Source organism: Phyllobates terribilis, unplaced genomic scaffold, assembly GCF_046119375.1.
Source record: "Phyllobates terribilis strain yellow unplaced genomic scaffold, ASM4611937v1 Scaffold_1__5_contigs__length_1240528914, whole genome shotgun sequence".
NCBI lineage: Eukaryota > Metazoa > Chordata > Amphibia > Anura > Dendrobatidae > Phyllobates > Phyllobates terribilis.
In genome coordinates this window covers 580256507-580280466 of record NW_027362761.1, presented here as the reverse complement: position 1 = coordinate 580280466, position 23960 = coordinate 580256507, and the positions used below count along the sequence as shown (strand labels likewise).

General features: G+C 42.4%; 1 protein-coding gene across 2 annotated transcripts in view; it reads left to right on the top strand.

Annotated features, from left to right (window-relative positions):
- The window catches only part of ADAMTS12 (ADAM metallopeptidase with thrombospondin type 1 motif 12), a 639247-nt gene extending 615830 nt beyond the window's left edge, over positions 1 to 23417 (top strand). The window contains exons 24-25 of one of the 2 annotated variants that reach the window (XR_012321927.1): positions 20289 to 21692; positions 21738 to 23417. Coding sequence is in view for 1 of the 2 variants with exons in the window: in XM_073681470.1 (XP_073537571.1) it covers positions 20289 to 20428 (140 nt within the window). In the remaining variant the exon portion in view is untranslated. Of the gene's footprint in view, positions 1 to 20288 lie in introns of both variants that reach the window. The other variant, XM_073681470.1, reaches the window with a different exon arrangement.
- Positions 23418 to 23960: the final 543 nt, after the last annotated feature.

The window sequence follows — 23960 nt, the reverse complement described above, 5'->3', positions numbered from 1 at the left end:
ACAGGACGTCTTAGCTCTGAGGGGGGAGGAACCATCTTCTGGACATAGGAAGTCTTAGCTAGGACCCGGGATGAACCATCCTCTGGAGATAGGAAGTCTTGGCTCAAAGTAAGGGGGAACCATCTTCTGAACTCTGGAAGTCATCCTCTGGACATAGGAAGTCTTAGCTAGGACCCGGGAAAAACCATCCTCTTGACATAGAAAGTCTTGGCTCTGAGGAGGAGGAACCATCTTCTGACCTCCGGAAGTCTTAGCTAAAACAAGTCCTACTGGGAGCATAACTATATCTCTTCCTCCCATTACATAGACATAACATCCAGGGGTGGATTAAGAGTAGCAAGGGCCCCGGGCAGTTTAGAAGGCGCGGCCCCCCCCCACACCTGATTTATCACGTGACATGTCACATGATCCCCTGTGATAGATCATGTGATAGTTCACGGGAAATTAATTTGGCACAATATTAATTGTGCTGCCCCATCTGAGAGCAGCACAATATAGGGGCAGATACCCTGATTCCAGCGATGTGTCACTTTTTCAGCTGCTTGTTGTCATTTTGAGAAAATCACCGTTTTATCTGCTGCAGATCTAGCAGCTCTCTGAATGCTGCGCTCTGTATAGCCCCGCCCACATTACTGATTGGCAGCTTGCTGCCCATGCTCAGTGTACACAGAAATCTACTGATCAGTGATGGGGGTGGGGTCCTACAGAACTTACTAGTCATCTAGTGATAATTACCTTCTGACAAATCAATGATTTTATCAAAACAACACTAAGCAGCCCAGTAAGTGACACATTACTGGAATCAGTGCCTCTAACCCTACATTATGCTGCTCTCAGATTAGGTGGCAAAAACCTGATGACAGATTCCCTTTAAATGAGCTGTGAAGACAAAAAAGTTTGTATTAAAAAAAAATACAAGCCATTTGTGAAATTAACTTTTTTTCATTGTTAATTCACATTAGACTGTATCTTCAACACTTTTGTCAGCAGGTCTTATTACAGACTCTGAATAGGGCAGCTCTCTCCCTCTCCCTCAGCAGAAAGTCACAGCATGGTTAAAAAACGGGATCTTTTATGATTTTCTCATAATAAATAAAAAAGGACATGCTAGTCCTCCAAACTATTTTCCGTTTCTCTATAGGGGAGGTCCTAAATCTTTCTTGTTCTTTAGTTGATCACATGTCAAAAAGGCAAAGCATTTACTATGAACTCGCCTAAAAAAATATACACTTGGAGAGTAATATCATCATCTGCATGTAAATATTCCTTGACTCTAAGGGCTCGCTCACACTGCCGTATAACACGGCCGAATGCTATGTGATGTTTTATCAGATAGGACTCGGCCCTATGTTATACTATGGGACAGTGCAGATCTGCGATTATTGGCATGAGAAAATAATCTCATTCGATATTAGGACCATGTGCACCCATACAAGTCTATGGGTGCACGTAAAACATTGGACTGCACTCGGATGTCATCCAAGTGCAGTCCGATGAACACTCACTGAGACTATGGAGAAGATGGAGAAATTAAGTTCTTCATCTTCTCCATATCTGTGCTGCAAGAGAATCGGATCACACTCAGTTGAAGCTCTGACAGAGTTTGAGCCGAGTGTCATTAGCATAATTGGCCATATTCTCTTGCATGAGAGAATATATGGCTTAGTGAGTGGACCCTAAAACTGAATAGTAGTGACGGACAGGCACCTCACAAGCGGGATCCATGTAGCTCTCAGATGTCATGTAGGTAGGGCTTCATTCCATGGGGTAGGGCTTAATTTCAAGGTATATAAAAAAATGGACTTCAAATAAAAATTAAATGAACACAAAAAGCACTAATTGAATTATTTTTTTCGTATTTATGTTTGCAGCCCCTTTAAAAACCCTTTGAGGACCAAGGCACATATATGTCCCATAGTTTTAAACTGGAAAAAAAATTGATTGAATAAAATTTAAGGTCCTCCAAGGTTTAAGTAGGTCATAAATTCATATGAATACTTGCTCATACAATTGCACATGCCAAAAGATGAAGAAGAACAGAATCAAAAATATGACATTAAGTGGAGCACTTACAGGTATTCAAGGTGAAAGAGACCAGCAAAGGCATCGTCTCGAATGACAGTAAATGAGCTTGAATTCAGCAAGCTGAAAATGAAGACAGCAGGTTAGAAGCGAACCAGACTTTATGGTGCTCAGAATTAGTCAAGCAGAATTTATTGACTGCTGTTGCAAAGCACTGAGACTCCCGCTGTGTATAGATGGCGCCGTGCGGCCTCCCGCTGTGTATAGATGGCGCCGTGCGGCCTCCCGCTGTGTATAGATGGCTACGTGCGGCCTCCTGCTGAGTATACGTGTATAGATTGCTACGTGCGGCCTCCAGCTGAGTATAGATGCCGCACGGCGCTCCCCCCAGAGACAGCAGGAGGCCGCACAGCGCCATCTATACTTAGCGGGAGACCGCACGGCGACATCTATACTCAGCGGGGGGCCGCACGTAGCCATCTATACACAGCGGGAGGCGCACGTAGCCGTCTATACACAGCGGGGGGCCGCACGGCGCCGTCTATACACAGTGGGGGGGCGCACGTAGCCATCTATACACAGCGGGGGGCCGCACGTAGCCATCTATACACAGCGAAGGGCGCACGTAGCCATCTATACACAGCGGGGAGCCGCACGGCGCCGTCTATACACAGCGGGGGGGCGCACGTAGCCATCTATACACAGCGGGGGGCCGCACGTAGCCATCTATACACAGCGGGGGGCGCACGTAGCCGTCTATACACAGCGGGGTGCCGCACGGCGCCGTCTATACACAGCGGGGGACCGCACGTAGCCATCTATACACAGCGGGGGGCTGCACGTAGCCATCTATACACAGCGGGGGGCGCACGTAGCCATCTATACACAGCGGGGGGCCGCACGGCGCCGTCTATACACAGCGGGGGGGCGCACGTAGCCATCTATACACAGCGGGGGGCCGCACGTAGCCATCTATACACAGCGGGGGGCCACACGTAGCCATCTATACACAGCGGGAGACCACACGGCGCCCCCCCCAGAGACATCAGGAGGCCGCACGGCACCAACTATACTCAGCAGGAGGCCGCATGCAGTCATACACACACACAAACATATACAGACACACATAAACACATTTGAAACACAAAAATACATACAAACAGACATCACACAATGATATCTGCCCACACACACACACACAAACAGACAGACACCACACACACACACACCTGCCCACACACACATCTGTGTGTGTGTATGTATAGTGTGTGTGTGTATAATGTGTGTGTATGTATAGTGTGTGTGTATGTATAGTGTGTGTGTATGTATAGTGTGTGTGTGTGTGTATAAACATTGGACAACCAAGAGGTGGTGGCCTCAAGTCAGGTGTAGTGTTCAACAGGGCAAGACTTTCTAACCTGCCCACACACACACATCTGCCCACACACACACACACACATATACACACACCTGCCCACACAGACACACACACACACCTGCCCCCACACACACACACACCTGCCCACAAACACACACACACCTGCCCACACACACACACACACACACACACCTGCCCACAAACACACACACACACCTGCCCACACACACACACACACATATACACACACACATATACACACACACACACCTGCCCACACACACACCTGCCCACACACACACACACACACCTGCCCACACACACACACCTGCCCACACACACACACACATATACACACACACACCTGCCCACACACACACCTGCCCACACACACACACATATACACAAACACACACCTGCCCACACACACACACACCTGCCCACACACACACACCTGCCCACACACACATACACACACACTCACCATCCCCCGGCTCCATTCCTCCTGCCTGCTCTGTCTCTTTTCCGGTGCAGCACTGCAGGCCGGGGCGCACTGCTTGACGTCACAGCTAGGAGACACAGCCGCGCACAGGGCCGTGTCTCCTAGCAGTGACCCGGCCGGGCCAGCACAGGGAAGTTAACTGCTGCAGTGCTGGCCCGGCCGATGAAGAAGTAGCGGCGGCCGCTGCTGGGGGAGCGGTCCGGGCCCCCCCCCCTCCCGCCACTGCTACCGCTATGTGCCGCGGCGGCCCGCACATATAATGAGGGCAATCCGGCATTAGACACCCCGCCTGGAGCCGTGGGCCCCCTGCCGGCTCGGGGCCCCGGGCGGTCGCCCGGATTGCCCTCATTATAATCCGCCTATGATAACATCACTCACCTTAGCCAATTACTTACTTCTAAATGTATAGGTACAGGGGAGGAAGAGCTGAATGTTTACCATGGTTGACAGAAAGCCTAGCTTTTGATGTGAAAACAGAAGAAAAAGCCTTGGCTGTAGTAAAGTAACCTTGTATGCAATGTAATGCCCCCAAGTGCTGCTGCAATAATTAATCATCAAGTCAGATTCACAAGTAGGGAGCCCATTTTTAATAAACATATTGCAAAGCCCTCTTATATGTCAAGAATAAGGCGATTAAATTAAAAAAGATGATAAATCCCATAATAATTTCTCAAAAAGAACTTGTCATCAGGAACCAAGTGTCACGATACTGTAGAGGGAATTTCTGGGGCACTGGGCTCCTTCCCTGTCCCTCAAGCTAGGAGGACCCTAGGCTATCCCTGTTTCCCAGATTACCTTTGATGGTGTGGATGCTGGGGTCTCGAACCTTATTATGCTCCTATATGCACGCTGATCTGTTTCCTCCCCCACCCAGGGAGGTATGGGACAGAAGTGCATAGGATAACACAAACCTGACAGACAGGGGAAACAAACCAGAGATAAAAGAAAACTACAATCATACAAATACACTCACTAAATGACTGAGTGGGAATAAAGGGAACAGTAGGAGTGACAAACCAAATGGGAAAGAGTATTACACACACAAACCAAATCCATGCAGTTATCTCCTTTAAACTACACCAATCAACTGCTACTAATTCAGAACTCTCCTTCACCACCAAACCAGGAAGGTCTATCACCAGCGACTCCCTAGTGCCAGTGGTGAGCATATAGACTTGAGAGGAGTGGCCAACACAGAACAGCTGAAATAATTCAGGATGGAGAGCTCCAGGAGACCATGCAGCACTGATTAACCTTTGCAATAACAGAGCAAGGAAGACCTGCACTGCTAAAAGAAAGGAAGCTGCTCTAATATGAGACGGGGTTTGTGTAAACAGACGCCGTGATCTTCTGACCCCCTCTCTGTTGCAGTATCCTCGTGACACTAAGCCCCCAAATAATCACCAACCTGTTACCCAGGATGCACTTCTATTTCTGTCAAATTTGTTATCATACGGAAAAGGCTGTAATCCCAAGCTTGTATGCAGTCACTGCGGTGGAGTCATTTTTTGATAAGAAGTCAGGCTGGCTGGATACGTCCCGGTATGATTGATGTCCCGCAGTCTAGATAAGTCACTACAAGCTCCTTCCAGCAGCTTCTGGCGTATGTGAGGTCGACAGGCACATAGACCGGAAGTGAGTGGTGATGTACCCAGTCTAGCCAAGAGCAGCTAACTTCTCCGGAGAATAGCTCCCCAGCAGGTGACTTGGTAATAAAGCCTCCAAAGTTGCAGGAGAAACAGTTTGGGGCCCAATTCCTTTAATACCATAGAGATGAGAATATAGAAAATAGAGACGGCGACAACAGATGAAACTTTTCACAATTCTTTGTTCTAGTTAACAAGGACATCAAAGCTTGGTGTAGAACTAAATGTAATGTACTTAACTTCAGTTAAGTACTTTACATATAGTTTAATTGTTCCACACTGCGGAGATCCAGTGATATGCACAATGTTCTTAATGACAATATCCGTACAATATGTCCTCGGCAATTACATGAGGTCGTCATCCAGACTTTGCTTAAGTAATGAGAAATAAGTTTGAGCAGGGATCTATGTATTATTAACATGAAGGACAGTTTTCCTATAGTCGAAGCAGTGAAGGCCTTATGGGTGGATACATTTGTATGTACATTATACCATATTATTCTCATTGTATTCCAAGCACATCACACTGTATACATGTATAGATCTGTCCCTACAGACTGCGAGTTCTTATTTCTTGGCACGAATCCTCCAGTTTCATCACAATCCCTTCTGCTAAGTCAAGGTTTTCTCTGGCATGGTCACCTCAATGTGAATTCTACCAATTATGTACATTGATTTCCAAATAAACATTTTCTTATGTCTGTAAAATGTAAAAACACGGTAAGGACAAAGATTGCATTAAAGCTGATGGACAATTCTAGGCAAAAAAAAATTGGTGGAGGATGCGGGCAGCAGTGTGACCAACTGAAACAAGACAGCCAATCCTACGCAAAAAAAAATTTGGTGGATGCTACAACGGGCAGCAGTGTGACCAACTGAAACCGGATGGACAACCCTAGACAAAAAAAATTGGTGGAGGCTACGGGCAGCAGTGTGACCAACTGAAACCAGATGGACAACCCTAGACAAAAAAAAATTGGTGGAGGCTACGGGCAGCAGTGTGACCAACTGAAACCAGATGGACAACCCTAGACAAAAAAAAATTGCTGGAGGCTACGGGCAGCAGTGTGACCAACTGAAACCTGATGGACAACCCTAGACAAAAAAAAATTGTTGGAGGCTACGGGCAGCAGTGTGACTAAGAGAAACCAGCCCCAGATTACTTTGAATTCTACAAGATCAGAAGACAATCGAGTTTACATGGTGACAAATTGTCTGTCATTTAATATCTGTTGAGGAGCAACGGGATTTGGCTTGTGATAATTAATAGGCTCCTATGTTCCTCCAGAGGTGATCAAAGCTGGGGTGGTATTGCAGACGCGTATCCTCCTTTACCTATTGTAATAACCAGTTTTCAAACTCCGATGATTTTCTACTTTGTATCTGGTAAATGCTTAAAGGGGATGTTGACATTTGGGGACAATTTTTTTTTCCTTGCTTAAATGCATAAACTTTCGGCTAAAAAAAAAATCATTTTTGTAATTGGGTTTCATTAAAAATGTTGCTCCATTTGCCTTCTATAGTCTTTCTTGCACTGGCTATTGCTTGTAAAAGCAAAACGGTGCAAAAGTTTTAATGAAACTGAATAGGAAGAATTATTTTTAGCCACAAATACATGCCATTAAGTAAAAAAAAAAAATTCAATTGTCACCATAGTTGAGCAACCCCCTTAAGTGAGCTGGAGACTGGAAGGTCATCGGTGGTTCTGACCTGAGGGCAATTGTCCTCATCATCTGGCGCTAGTTGCACAGATGAGGCAGTTAGGCCCAGAGGGAAGATTACTAATAGTCCATAGGTTCAGTTACCCAACTTGGTCTCTGTCGGGGTCATTCACAGGTAGGATGGTATGTCTCCGCAGCCTCTGTACCTGACGTGATCTGTGAGTCACAGCGGATACGTGCCGAGCATTTCACCTCCTGGTGTATGTAGCAATTTAATGACTTGTATTCCTTTATCATCACAATGTAGCACTCAGTGTATATTACAGAAAGGTTAAGTATCCAATCAGCCAATTATCTGCAATTTATCTGACAATGTAACTGAAGGATTTTCTATAGATGTTAACGAGGTACACTTGTCTTCTAGGCACCTACACTTAGTGTGATGTCCTCGCTTCAGCACATTATTGTTTACAGGCGCCCGTTGTGGTCTCAAAGTATCTGCGGAAAACATGGAAAAATGGAGATAATTAATATCTATAATGTCTGCATGCATTTACGGCACTCAATCTGGGGGAATTGTAGTGTTCCCTATGTGCAGAGTACGATGTGTTGTCCTACAGGTTACCCCATACATTGTACTGTGAGATGAGATGGAAATCTCCTCCAGTATGAGACTATTGTACCCCTGCACTACTGTCCATGAAATAGCCTTGGAGTCAATTGTCCAATTACTTTTGGTCCCTTTAAAAACAGGGTGGCACATGTTAAGGAGCTGAAACTCCTAAACCCTTCATCCAATTTTAATGTGGACACCCTCAAATGAAAGCTGAAAGTCTGAACTTCAACTGTATCTGAATTGTTTTGTTTAAAATTCATTGTGGTAATGTCTAGAACCAAAATTAGAAAAATGTTGTCTCTGTCCAATTATATATGGACCTAACTGTATGTTTATAGGAATTGGAGATTAGTTTTTGTATCTGATACAGTACTCCGAGTTCCCTTGGAGGTAATTTATAAACTTCTGTCCAACTGGAGCCACCACTTGGGGGAGCTCTAAAACATAGTATACAGTGAGCTACCCAGACAGTGAAGGGGATTTGCAGCTTTGTATAGCAAGAATAGAAGTCCAATTAATATAAAGATATATTATGAAACAACCCATCAATCTGCATTAATTTTAGGAGGGCAAACATATATGTCTGATTATTACGGCAGTCTATCCAACCCTTATAGCTACACCACTGTATTGTATTAACTGTTAGATTCTGAGGAAGGTGTTTGAGGCAGAATCTTGAAAAAGTCATAATCAGATGACCAGTCAATGACCACAGCGTGTAGCCATAGCCACGGAAGTCCCAATAGCACCAGTGCATCAGAGAGTGGTAAAACTAAAAAAGAAATGTCTTCCACATGTACTGCGTCAACCTGAAGAGTTACCTTTTCTTGAATACAATCACCTGAAATAGTTGAGTCCCTTCACTTTTCCCCTCCCACTCTGGGCTAGTCCCAATCATTAATCCTAACTCCCAACTGTCAGGAAAGCTACAACATCGTCACTAATAACGCATGTTGCAATACGAATTACACGTTACAACAACCCATGTGTCTTCGAGGGGGAACGTGGGCAGCATGTCCACCTCCTTACAGTATCAATGGGTCTTCATGTCAGCGTAGCGGTAAGCCCCCAGGTCTGCCATCTGCCAGCAACATCTACTGGTGCTCACCAACCGCTTGAGTGCTGCTTCCTTGACAGTTTCTGCCAAGACTGGAAGGTATGGCACCCCGACCACCAGTCACCTGCCCACTGCAGCCAATCAGTGTCCTCAGCAGTCAGGTGACTGATGGTTGTGATGCCATCACTTCCGCTACCTACAGAAACCGTCAGGGCAGCAGCGATCAAGCAGGAGTGTACTCCATTGGTAAGAATTGTTTATTTACTACTTTTTTTTAATTATGATCACTATTCTCTGTAAGCTTTGAAAAATATCACAAAAACCCTTTAAGTCCGGCCACAGTCACAACTCTGCAAAATAAAGTGTTACTACAACCACATGATGGCCCACATGGGTATCCTAGTAGCTAATAATGCAACTAATACTTTTTTGGAGCATCCATTTATTTCAATAGAAGCAAAACATTTTAACCAAAGCTGCTGTATAAGTTGTGTGCTCCAGAGCAGCACTCGATTCTTTCTGAGGATGAATTACATCTACACATGAGCAATTCACATGCCCTTATCTGCTCCGGCGTGTACAGGAAGGATTGCAGGGAGCTTCCATGTGCAGGTCGCTGGGCGGCTGCATCATTAGACTGAGCCCCAGTGTCTAGACCTGATATGTAGTGGGAACAGTCTTGCTGCCTGAGGCTTGATCACATAGGTTCCCCTCCCCTCCGATGTGTCGTTTCTCCTGTTCAAGCCATTTTTGATTGTCATTAATAAAAATCATAATAGTGGGCGCTATAATTTGCTCTCAAAAAGATGGCGTCCAAAATAATTACACAGTTTACATATGTGTATGTCACTTGGCTAAGTTGCAAAATCACGCATGACCATTGAGGGCGCCATTGTGCGCACAAAAATCAGACCTCTTATTCGAGCCTTGGAGGAAACTAATTGTATAACACGGTGGCTCAGTGGTTAGCACTGCAGCTTTGCAGTGCTGGGGTCCTGGGTTCAAATCCCACCAAGGACAACATCTGCAAGGAGTTTGTATGTTCTCTGTGGGTTTTCTCCGGTTTCCTCCCACTCTCCAAAGACATACTGATAGGGAAGTTAGATTGTGAGCCCTGATGGGGACAGTGCCCATAATGTATGTGAATTGTAAAGCACTGCAGAATATGTTGGCGCTATATAAATAAAAAGATTATTATTAACTGAAAATAGAACTGACTTTCACCATCCACTGTCAACCAGCGACCTTAACACTGTTCTTCAACTTCATACCTCTCTTACTAAATGTTTTTTAACCTTGGAAGAAACATAGATATGAATAGAGAGATGTGAAAGCTTCGGCACACAACTGCTTTGACACTTATGATTAGAAAAGGCTACATCTTGGAAATCGTTCGAGGCAGCGCTTTACAGGCTGTTTTTGTTCCCTTACGAGGTTATATTCACTCTTCAAGGTGCACAAACTTTCTTTGCACTCATAAATTTCCTTATACCCTCTGGGTTCTGACATCATCTATTCAACTATATGTAAAAATTTACTTATAGAGAATCAAAAATGCCCAAGCTGGGCATGCAGATGTAGAAGAAACAGCCTAAAATAATGGTGACCTACCCAACATATTGTGGGGTCCTAAATACAGAGTCACACATCATATTTGTTAGCCTTACCTTGTGAAGTGGACCCACAAAGTACCAGATCCAGGTGGGTACTCGAAACCTGGGCACTGGAGCATTTGGCAGGATGACATGTGGCAAGCGAGAACGTGGCACACTCAGGAATCTTGGGAGCAGCAGGACGGATAAAGTGGAAGTCATCAGGGAATGAAGCAGATTAAGCACAGTGTGCACAGAAGGTGGAGTACACCAAAGTAAAGTCTTGAATCTGATCCCTAACACATGGGTGATGAACTTTAAGTAGGACTTGAGAGATGAAATCACTGAGTCACACCGGGCAGTCTGCAAAATCTGATGTGGAGCACAACAGAGGGCAGCAGACCAAGGTGAAGGGAGAAGAGCCCGGGAAACCGAGGACAAGTGTGTAAAAATATTGAGCTAAGGCTATTCTCTCACACATAGATATGAATTTCATATACAGTACAGACCAAAAGTTTGGACACACCTCATTTAAAGATTTTTCTGTATTTTCATGACTTTGAAAATTGTACATTCTCACTGAAGGCATCAAAACTATGAATTAACACATGTGGAATTATATACTTAACAAAAAAGTGTGAAACAACTGAAAATATGTCTTATATTCTAGGTTCTTCAAAGTAGCCACCTTTGCTTTGATGACTGCTTAAGTATATAATTCCACATGTGTTAATTCATAGTTTTGATGCCTTCAGTGTGAATGTACAATTTTCATAGTCAAGAAAATACAGAAAAATCTTTAAATGAGAAGGTGTGTCCAAACTTTTGGTCTGTAGTGTAGATTTGGACATAACAGAAATAAAATCCAAAAAGTTTTTAAGCTAAGTCCAAACAACAGGATACTCCAGAGGCTGCTGACCTCCGGGGACAGAGGGATAGCTTACGACATCCACAAATGTTCTGCTGGATCTGGGATGGATGGGAAGTTTGCCACAATGATAGCAAGAAATGTGGTTATTATTGGACGGGGACATGTCTGACATTGACATAAGATGACAATACTACCACAGTGCCCCCATGTTCTGAAGAGCAATCGTGGTATATGGCGCTCATGTCTAATCTGAAGAAGGGAGCAACAGCAAATGCAGAAAACTTGTCTTCCTCTAGGAATGACACGATGGACATAGGACTGACATAAAACCAGCAGAAAAAGAGCATTTATTAGTGAAATACAGTGCTCATGTTATACCGCCATACAGTGATCAAAGTAACTCTGCTGCATCCAGCGCTATGAGAAATGTTCGATATTGTCTACCCAGGAGGAGGTTTTACGAGGCTATAATAATAATAATGTTGTAATTAGGTAAAGAGATTTTTTTACTTCTATTCTAACTTTGCAAAATAGGGGAAACTTTGGCTGACGAGTTTTGTCTCCTGATTCGGTTCCCACCAGGTTCACGCCTTTTCTTCACACTTAAGGAACGTTCCTTAGTTTCCCCGCAGGCCGCATGGAATTGATCAGACTTCCTGTGATGTTGGAAATCAATAATGTAAATCTTGTCTGGTTTCGTGGATGTTCCTATTCTTGTTCTTCAAATTCATTGTTAAAATATTTTTTTTTTCTTTTGTAATAGAAACACTTCACTCTCTTTTTTAAATGGGTTGTCCACTTTGGAAACTTCCTTTCCCTGTAACCGAAAAAATGCTGCAGAATCTGATAGCGCTATAGACCATCAATAAAGGTATTATTAGTGACTGTAGAGTTCATACAGGGGAGCCTTCTGTTCAGCAGTGTCTCTCTCTCTCTCTCTCTCTGGAGGACCTGACCTGTCCTCTTTTACATTAACAACTTACTGTGTAATACTTTTTTTCCCCTGTGGAGGCACTGCAGGGAAATTGTTCACTTGCTACCTTGTTTCCCACAGAGCTTTGGGAGTCCTCATGGGGAAAATTCTATGTTCAACTTTTTATTAGGAGACCCTTCTGTTGAATAGGGATTGCAACCATTTAAGAGATGCATAATTTGTGGTAATATTCCTTCCATTAGTAGACCAAAAAATATTGCACTATGTGACTAACAGAAGCTGTTGCAGGGTCCACCACACCTGTTGTTATTAGTCCATTGTATTTTTTAGGAAGTCACTCATCCACCTATTCTTACTCTTCTCATAGTAATTGATGGGCAGCCATGTCCGCACACAGCATTCACCAGTCATTACTGTAAATGGTGAGACCATACAGCAAACTCTTAACTATGAGTCCTTTACACCTCATACATATGTATATTGTATATCTATAGATAGATATTTACTGTATATACACTACCGTTCAAAAGTTTGGGGTCACCCAGACAATTTTGTGTTTCCCATGAAAACTCATACTTTTATTTATCAAATGAATTGCAAAATAATTAGCTAATATAGTCCAGACATTGACAAGGTTAGAAATAATGATTTTTATTAGAAAGAATAATTTCCTCTATCAAACTTTGCTTTTGTCACAGAAAGCTCTTTTGCAGCAATTCCAGCATTGCTGACCTTTGGCATTTTAGCTGTTAATTTGCTGAGGTAATCTTGAGAAATTTCCCCCCATGCTTCCTGAAGCCCCTCTCGCGAGTTGGATTGGCTTGATGGGCACTTTTTGGGTACCATACGGTCAAGCTGCTCCCACAACAGCTCAATGGGGTTGAGATCTGGTGACTGCGCTGGCCGCTCCATTACAGATAGAATACCAGCTGCCTGCTTCTTCCCTACATAGTTCATGCATAATTTGGAGGTGTGCTTTGGGTCATTGTCCTGTTGTAGGATGAAATTGACTCCAATCAAGCGCTGTCCACAGGGTATGGCATGGCGTTGCAAAATGGAGTGATAGCCTTCCTTATTCAAAATCCCATTTACCTTGTACAAATCTCCCACTTTACCGGCACCAAAGCAACCCCAGACCATCACATTACCTCCACCATGCTTGACAGGTGGCGTCAGGCACTCTTCCAGCATCTTTTCAGTTGTTCTGCGTCTCACAAATGTTCTTCTGTGTGATCCAAACACCTCAAACTTTGATTCGTCTGTCCATAAAACTTTTTTCCAATTTTCCTCTGTCCAATGTCTGTGTTCTTTTGCCCATATTAATCTTTTCCTTTTATTAGCCAGTCTCAGATATGGCTTTTTCTTTGCCACTTTGCCCTGAAGGCCAGCATCCAGGAGTCGCCTCTTCACTGTAGACATTGACACTGGCGTTTTGCGTGTACTATTTAATGAAGCTGCCAGTTGAGGAGCTGTGAGGCATCGATTTCTCACACTAGAGACTTTAATGTACTTGTCTTGTTGCTCAGTTGTGCAGCGGGGCCTCCCACTTCTCTTTCTACTCTGGTTAGAGCCTGTTTGTGCTCTCCTCTGAAGGGAGTAGTACACACCGTTGTAGGAAATCTTCAGTTTCCTCGCAATTTCTCGCATGGAATAGCCTTCATTTCTAAGAACAAGAATAGACTGTCGAGTTTCACATGAAAGTTCTCTTTTTCTGGCCATTTTGAGAGTTTCATAGAACAAACAAATGTAATGCTCCAGATTCTCAGCTAGCTCAAAGGAAGGTCAATTTTATAGCTTCTCAAATCAGCCAAACCATTTTCAGCTGGGCTAACATACTTGTGCAAGGGTTTTCTAGAGTTTTCTCAACATCCATTAGCCTTCTTACACAGTTAGCAAACACAATGTACCATTAAAACACTGGAGTGGTGGTTGTTGGAAATGGGCCTCTATACACCTATGTAGATATTGCAATAAAAACAAGACGTTTGCAGCTAGAATAGTCATTTACCACATTAACAATGTATAGAGTGTATTTCTGATTCATTTAATGTTAGCTTCATTGAAAAAAAATGTGATTTTCTTTAAAAAATAATGAAATTTCTAAATGACCCCAAACTTTTGAACGGTAGTGTATAAGTAAATACACTTGAGGTCCCAATATCATTCCATGCAGGGGAATATGGGATAATGGGTGAAACACCATGTTACAAACACACACCAACATTACAGATCTTGCATATCTCCCAACCGTCCCGGATTCAGCCCCAACACGTCAGGGCTTTCTCCCGACTTCTAATACTCATCTTTCTGCTCTGACATAAAATCAACTATTCAGTTCTTTTGGAATCTTGTCTCCCCGAGACTCAAACTTACAATCTCAAGCAGCATTTCTTGCTATGAGCCAAAGCCCACTATGGTAAGCGTAGGAGAATTTTGTAACCTTGAGCTGTATTGAAGCCATTGACCCCAGAAGCAGATACAGGTACATAGAGATACATCTGTACATAGCAGTGTATCTAAATGTACCGGTATTCTAGAGATGAAGAAATATCAGATTTTTGTTCTTTGGAAGTGCATTGAGGTGAAGGGTGCATTGCTGGAAAAGGGAGAAAAAAAAAACCTCTTTAAATCTCTTAATTTGCGAGTGTGAATGAGCTGAGTGTGACCGGAGCGTAAGTGCGAACGAAAGTAAGTGTGTGACTTGTTTTTCAGTGAAGAGGTATTTGGGAATCCTGCAGAAATACCTGTGTGAATTGCGGTGAGTGCTGCATTGTGACCTGCTGAGTGCTTTTCTACCTGTTTAGTTTTATTGAGCTTTTTAAAACCTATTTTCTCACTGCAGTTTTAGTTTCTTAGTTTACTACCTGTGTATTTAAGGGTTAACTACATTGCACTAAAATCCTGAGGTGTAGCTTTACTCACAAGGGGTTAATTAAGGGGAAGGGGTCATAATTAAGGGTTTATAAGGGGCAGCTGGTTGGGCATCCAGTCCTTTGGAAGTGCATTGAGGTGAAGGGTGCATTGCTGGAAAAGGGAAAAAAAAAAAAAAAACCTCTTTAAAGCTCTTAATTTGCGAGTGTGAACGAGCTGAGTGTGACCGGAGTGTAAGTGCGAACGAAAGTAAGTGTGTGACTTGTTTTTCAGTGACTTGGATTCAGGGAGTTTGGAAGGGAGGACTTTGGACTGAATTGCTGTCTGTATTTCATTAATTCTTTACTTTTCTTTTTACTTAACATTTTGTCTATTGCAATCCCGATTAGGAAATGAGCTCCATTATTGAAAATGCTATCCAGTGTACATCTTGCCATATGTATGCATTCCTTGAACAGCCGGTCGGGGTTGCTTACTGCTGCGCGAGATGTGTGCACGTTGTGCGTTTGGAAGCCCAGATACTGGATCTAAATGAGCAGCTGGCAACACTGAGATCCATTGACAACATGGAAAGGAGTCTGCTGCTCACTGAGCAGCAGCTCACTGGGGTAGATGTGGGGGAGGGTGGTAGTCGGGAGCTGCAGGACAGTGAGGCCGCCAGTTGGGTTACAGTTAGAAGGGGGGGTGGAGGGAAGAGTGCCAGGGAGGCTAGTCCTGATCTGGCACACCCCAATAAGTTTGCAAAGTTGGCAGATGAGGGGAGTGACGGTACAGGGGTAGCACTGCTGCAGCAAGGCATGTCCCCTGAAAGCCGGAGGAGTGTCAGCTCCAGTAAAGAGGGAAATAGGAGAGTAGGGCAGGCCAGGCAGGTGCTGGTAGTGGTGGACTCAATTATTAGGGGAACAGATAGGGCAATCTGTCACATAGACAGGGATCGTCGAACAGTGTGCTGCCTACCTGGCGCTCGAGTCCGGCACATCGCTGATCGGGTTGACAGATTACTGGGAGGGGCTGGTGAGGACCCAGCGGTCATGGTGCACATTGGCACAAATGACAAAGTTAAAGGTAGGTGGAAGGTCCTTAAAGATGATTTCAGGGAATTAGGCTGCAAGCTGAAAGCAAGGACCTCCAAGGTGGTATTCTCTGAAATACTACCGGTACCACATGCCGCGCCAGAGAGGCAACGGGAGATTAGGGAGATAAATAAGTGGCTCAAGAACTGGTGTAGGAAAGAGGGATTTGGGTTCCTGGAGAACTGGGCCGACTTCTCAGTTGGCTACAGACTCTACGCTAGGGACCGGCTGCACCTTAATGGGGAGGGTGCAGCTGTGCTGGGGGAGAAAATGGCTAGAAGGTTGGAGGAGTGTTTAAACTAGGGATTGAGGGGGAGGGTATTCATTTTATAGGTGGGGAAGATTGTGCCCAGGTCACTATCTGCACTAATAAAGAAATTGGGGGTGGGGTTAGAACAGTCAATAAAGTAAGAAAGAATAGAGGTACAGAGAGATACATAAAATGCATGTACACTAATGTCAGAAGTCTCACCAGCAAAATGGAGGAATTGGAATTAATTTTGTTGGAAAATAATTATGACATGGTAGGGATACCTGAGACGTGGCTGGACGAGAGCCAAGACTGGGCAGTTAATTTACAAGGCTATAGTCTGTTCAGAAATGACCGTACAAACAAGCAAGGGTGGGGGGGTGTTTATATGTAAAATCATCCTTAAAACCTGTCTTGCGGTAGGATATATGTGATTCTAATGAAAATGTAGAGTCCCTGTGGGTGGAGATAAGGGGAGGGGGAAAAAATAATAAATTACTGATAGGGGTTTGTTATAAGTCTCCAAAAATAATGGAAGTAGCGGAGAATATCCTCGTAAAGCAAATAGATGAAGCAGCGACTCAAGGAGAAGTCATTATTATGGAAGACTTCAACTAGCCTGAAATACATTGGGGGACAGAAACATGTAGTTCAAGCAAAGGTAATAGGTTTTTGACAACTATGAGAGACAATTACCTTTCACAACTGGTTCAGGACCCAACAAGAAGGGGGGCACTGCTAGACGTAATATTAACCAATAGGCCAGACCGCATATCAAATATACGAGTTGGGGGTCACTTGGGTAATAGTGATCACAAAATAATACGTTTTCATGTAACCTTTAATAAGATGTGTAGTAGATGTGTAGTAGAGGGGTTACAAGGACACTAAACTTCAGGAAGGCTAATTTCCAACAGTTGAGAGATGATCTTAGTGCAATAAACAGGGACGATATCCTGAGACATAAAGCTACACAAAGCAAATGGGAGACATTTATTAACATCCTGAATAGTACCTGTGCACAACATATACCCTTTGGGAATAAACATGGTAGAAATAGGAGGAAACCACTATGGCTAAATAGAGCTGTAAGGGGCGCAATAAGTGACAAAAAGAAAGCATTTAGAGAACTAAAGCAAGTAGGTAGTGATGAGGCATGAAATAAATATAGAAAATTAAATAAATTATGTAAAAAACAAATCAAGGCAGCAAAGATTGAGGCAGAGAGAATCATTGCCAGAGAAAGTAAAAATAACCCCAAAATATTCTTTAACTACATAAATAGTAAAAACCTAAAACATGATAGTGTTGGCCCCCTTAAAAATAGTCTGGGTGAAATGGTCGATGAGGATGAGGAAAAAGCCAATATGCTAAATGATTTTTTTTCAACCGTATTTACACAAGAAAATTGCATGACAGAAAACATTATACTTGAGCTGTATTGCAGCCCCTGACTCCACAAGCAGACAATATAGGTACATAGAGATACGTTGTATAGAACAGTGTATTTCTATGTCCTCATATTCTAGAGGGAAAATAAAGAGATTTTTTTCTTCCCATAAAATTACTAAAAAATATTGAAAAACAATTTCAATAATTTCATTTTTCATTTGATTGTTTTAAAAATAATAAACATCACAAATCAGCAAATTTACACAGATATATTTAGTGTCCCTGTAATCGTAACAACCCGCACACACAGCAATCAGATTATTTACAGGGATCGGTAAATGGAGTAAAAAATGGCGTGATTGATATTTTTTCCTATTAAACTGATAAAAAGTAATTGAAATGCAACGCAGAGGCTGTGTTCACATGTAGCGTAAATGCTGTGTTTTTTCGACTGCGTTTTTTTCTGCAGGTGTCCGCACCACACAACGCAATAACAATCGTTTCTGATTATGGCGTGTTTGCTGTCTTTCTTTCATGCCTTTTCCCTCATATTTGATGCGTTTTTGGTGCAGATGTGAAGCCGCCTTTTTTATATATTTTTTTGATATTATATAAAAGCTTTGATTCTGTGCTTAAACATGCAAGCGTTTTTTTTTCCCTTGCGTTTTTTTTCAGGCTGCACATAGAAGCCTATAGAGAAAAAAGCTCAAAAACCGCAGAGTTCAGCAGCGTCTTTAGACACACCGAGGGCAGAGTTTTCATGAAATACTATCCACTTTGCTTGGGCATTTAAGCCGTGTTCACATGTAGCGTAAATGCTGCTTTTTTTTTCTGCTGCTTTTTTTGCACAGAAATTCTGCAGTCTTTAACTGTCCAAGCAAAGTTGATGTGATGCCATGAAATCTGCGCCCCCCGTGGTGTAAACACGCTGATGAGCTCTGCGGTTTGGTGCTTTTTCTTGATACCAGCCATACGAGGTATCAAGAAAATCACATACCTGGTATAAAGAGTTAGTCATTTACTTGTTTCAGGTGGCCACATATAATTCTTTTGTATTGTACCTTCCTTATCAGGAATAGGTCATTAAAAATCTTGTTTTTGCAAATGTTGTCCCCATTCATCTGTTAAAAGACTCACCGAGCGACATTTTGTTTTCCATCCAGCAACAGAAATAAGAAAGACCCCCCAGAGAAGATGTTGTGTATGAACCAAGAGAGGAATGAGGCGTGGTATCCGCTATTAGTTGCCTCATTGCCCATCATTACCAGCCTTATGCCTCACTGACTGCTTTAAAATCTTATACACAGAACCACATTTTTAAACTATATTAATTTATCCAATTTATCTCATTTTGTCATGCAAGCATATGGTTTATTTAGTGAATGTCACATTCGAGGAGAGCTCGTTTAACAATTTTTGTAGTGTGTGTCTCCAGAGATACAATCCGGGCACAATATATTGGCGCTACGCAATGGGGTTAGTTTTAGAGTTTCTACTGTTTTGGCATGTCAGGGGCTCTGCAAATGTGATAAGGCGTCCGCAATCTATTCCAACCAAAATTTGCCCACCGAAAATCAAATAATGCCCCATCCTTTCTGAGTGTGCTGTGACCATCTATTTTATAAGAATAGAAATTCAAAGTTTGAAAATGGCAAATTTTTTTAAATTTTTGATCATTTCATAAATGAGCGCAAATCTTATCAACCAAAATTCACCACTTACATAGTACAAAGTGTAACGAAAAAACGTTCTCCAGATCACTGGAATATGTGGAAACATTCTAAAGTTATAATAACCTCATAAAGTGACACGGGAATTGAAAAATTTGGCCTGGTTGGGAAGGTAAAAACTGGCTTTGGCGTGAAGGAGTTAAGCAGATTTATGGAATCCGTCCCCCGCTCTTCTGGGAAGGATTTCTACAAGAATTTGGATGGGTCTGTGGGGATTTTTGCCCCTTAATCTAGAAGAGCATTTGTGAGGTAAGACCCTGATGCTGGGAGAGGCCAGACTCACAATCTCCAGTCTAGTTGTTTGATGGGGTTTTGAGGACGGTCATGTTCTTCCACCAAACTCCCTCTCCATGTCTGTATGGAGCTTGTGCACTGAGCACCGTCATGGGGAATAGAAAAAGGCGAACCCCAAACTGTTCCCACAAAGTTGGAAGCTACAATGTCTTGTGCTGAGGCATTAAGATCTCATTTCACTGGGACTAAGAGGCCAGACGGCATGGCGAAGGGCCGAAATTATACACCGGGGGGTAAATGGCTGAATAAGAAATGGGAGTTCATAGACTCAGACGTGTCCTATGCTTCTCTCCAATATCATACATGTATGTGTTATAGCTGGCGTCTGTTAGTTTGCTGCTTATTCGATCTTCCATAATTATTCCGTCTGATGTTTCCCTTCTCTCTTTCCTCTCACAGATCTATCCTGCAAAAAAGACAAGCTGTCAATTAATTTCTGCAATACTGTGAAATCTGTCGGGAAGTGTTCTCTGAAAGGCATCCAGTCTCAGTGCTGCGTCACGTGTGCAAAAATCGAGGATTTCCCTCCCGGAGGCTGAGTCATTGTTTCCATCACATCCATTACTGTACCGTGTCCAGACATAACTAATAGTGACGTATCCAGCTTTGCGACACCTACAATCCAGGAACTAATACAGAAGAATTTTTTTCAAACTGGGGTGCAATTCTGAATCCTGCCAGTAGGATTCGTCACAATGATGATGTGCAGAAAGGAAAAATGTCCCTGTACAGAAAACTCATTCACAAAGCTCCTGTCTGGTTGCAGATATATTAGATCTGTGCTCATTTACCCTTTAGTGTGTTTAAAAAAAAATGTTAAAAAAGTCCAGATTTTGGCTTTTCCGTGCAGAACTTCTTCTCTGCTTTTCCCTAAGATAGCACTGCATGGTCAATGTCAGCTTAGGATCAGGAAGCAGGCTCGGACTGGCCAACAGGAGGACAGGAGAATCCTCCGGTAGGCCCTTGTCAAGGAGTGCTAATGAGCACATTACACATAATTCACAATTTGCTAAAAAAAAGTATATTCTCATTATTAAACAAGATAGCCAAATTAATATTACATGAAAGTAAAAGTACATTTTTGTACTAGGATCAGGTTATTTTTGCATGTAGCTGAACAGGGGGCCCAATGAGTCAATGTTACTGGTGGGCCTTTGCCAACCCAGTCCGACACTGTCAGGAAGTGTTGTCATACGGATAAGATGTGCAGCAAGATAAAGGGTTCTATTCTGAGAATTAGGTATATTGGCTTCTCACATACCTACCCCGGTCATTTTTTAAAGGGCTAGTACAGCTATAAAATGCATAAATTAAAGGGATTTTCCAGTTTCAGAAAAAAAGGAAAAATATTTTTGCATAACGAAGTTATTCACCAATATGAATGCATCAATTTGTTGGGGATTGTAAATATATTTTTCCTACCACCTGTTAATAGCAAATTATGCTTTCCAGAAGAAAGTACATTTTCATCCAACTTGCCTTAAGGCATATATTTGCCCAGTATATTGCATTAGTTTTTTAATAGTCAGTTGCAAACATCTGTAAGCTGCATTTGGTGAATTGTTTCATATGGTTTTGCTGAACGTAATCACTAAAAATTGTGTGAAGTTTGGAAAATGATAAGTAGCACTGGCAGAGAGAGGCAAACGATGATTTACATGCTGCTGTGTGAGCTAATTCAGCTGCCATTGTTGTTTTAGTTTCTGCTTGGATTTCCCACTGGGAGAGGGGGAGAGAGAGCTGCTCTCCAGCACTGCTCAGATTATAAAATGCTGCTAAATGTAAAAAAGAACATGAAGGCAAGTAGCTGAAAACTGAATGTAAATGTAAAAAAGAACATGAAGGCAGAGAGCTGAAAACTAATATATTGATACAAGACAGTAAGACAATTGTATATCATTTCTTTTTTTTTTTTATGAAACTGGGATGTTCCTTTAGATATCGAGCTCATTTTGTTTTTATTTCAGTAATAGGAAAATCTTTTCTCACTGAAGACGTATTTTAGTCCTGAATTCATAAAGAAAGAATCTGATTTCTCTGATAAAATATATTACAAAAGTTCCCTATTATTTTGTATACTATTGATTAATGAAATTAAAATGAAAATGGTGGTTAGTCTTTAAGTAAAATTGATTCTGAAGGTAGCGATGTTCTGGTCTTATTTAACAGATCCAGGTGGTGTATAGAGACTTACAGGCAATGCTCCATGGGAGAAAAAATATGCAAATTAGCTCTCCACAATGTTCGTTCGATCTCAGGAAATCTCCTTTAGATCTGACTCTTTACATTAGGCCACTTATGAGATGTAGTGAGGCTTTGTGGAGCCATCAGATCCTTCAATTTGATGGAAAGAGATTGAGGGATTTTCTTTCTATACACAAAAAACATTTTTGGAAAGAAAAGTTTGATTCTTCACAGCCAATCAGCTATATGTAATTTTTGAACAAGCCCTACTGTGGTGCTGTCCGAGCCTCCAGATTTATTACTTACAGCAACAATGTGACCATCTCTGCTCTGTACAATGTATGGGTGGAGGTGCAGCTGCAACGTGGACATGCGGCTGCAACCAGCAAAGAAAAAGCTATGCTGTGGTATGTCCATCCATCAGCTGCACTGCTGCTCCCTGGAAGACAAGAAGGAGCTAAGTTGCCAGTCCTGACTTGGTCTCCCCTTATACAAGTATTATTGTTTACACATGGAAATAAGTGAAATCTCCCGGTACGTCTGTAACATCTACGATAGTAAGATACTTATATCTAATGTACTGTACCTATAGCTGGTACTGCAGTGTGTTCTTCTGCAGGTGCTAATTATGGCCTGGTGCTGCGTCTGTAGGTACTGATTTAATGACCACTTTTACATCAGTGATTCCGTTCTTCCACATTTTCTTAAAAACATCTGTAATTTATTTGTGTGTTAATGACTTCAGCTGATGTGGTGCTAATTATAAAACGGTGCTAATTGGGAACTTTTCTGTGTTATCAGAGACGATTGTTGCTCCCACGGTCCCGATGCTGCCGGTGATGTTAGGTTGCCTTCTTCCCTTCATATCTAGGTGACCATTATCTGCAAAGACATAACTGGAAGCTTCCAGGGCCCTAATGCACAATCTATATTGTCGCCCGTTCTATCATCTTCCATTTATTATACCAATGTCTTAGGTGATGGAGGGTCTCTACAGGCACAATCGGGTAACAGAGCCGGGTAACTATGATGGAGTCTTGGAGACTCTCAGAAATAGAAGCAGAAGAGTCTTCACACCTCCTGGGCCCCGACAGGCCTGTTGGCGATGGATGCCCAGGCGGATTACATTCTGCATGTCCTGTTATTACAGGATTCCTGATGGTGCCATTAGTACAAATGTTGTGTCCATTAGGAGCCATTATTCCTCAATGTATGATTATCCTGTACTGACGCTCAGTCGCTCGCTCCATATCTCAGAAAATAATTCCTCTTATGTGAAACAATCTTCATATTGTACCGATGGAATTATAACTGTGAAATAAAAATAAAGGATATTATGTTTTATGAACGTTTCCATTTATTCTGTAGTGAAGTCTTGTCTGCTTTTTTTCCATTAACAGCGCCATTTTTACTCACTGGCTGTGTCTGGTATTGCAGTTTTTCTCCATTCAATTAATTAAAGGAGTATTCCTATCTTATATAATACGTTCACATGGCCATAGAGAAAAATTGCATATACAGTTTTTGCATCCGTAAGTCAGTGGTTTTAATACATCAGCAGTGAATAAAATTTACAAGACCAAAATAAGAATTGCAATATATCCGTATAAATCGGAAGCTTTTGAGGGTGATCCATGAGGGATCTGATTTTTTTTGCACACTCATAAACTTGAATGGGCGAGTTTCATCAGAATTATGGCAGATACTAATGCATGCTGACATTTCTTTCACGCGGACATTCGGCCCGGTACAGGAAAATATAAAAAAATAAAATGCACAAATTATATTAAAAGGCATGTGTAACTAATAAATAAAATAAATAATACATAAATATATTTAGTTTCATTTTCATTTGTCCTAAAGTTTAAAAAATGGAATGTACATCTA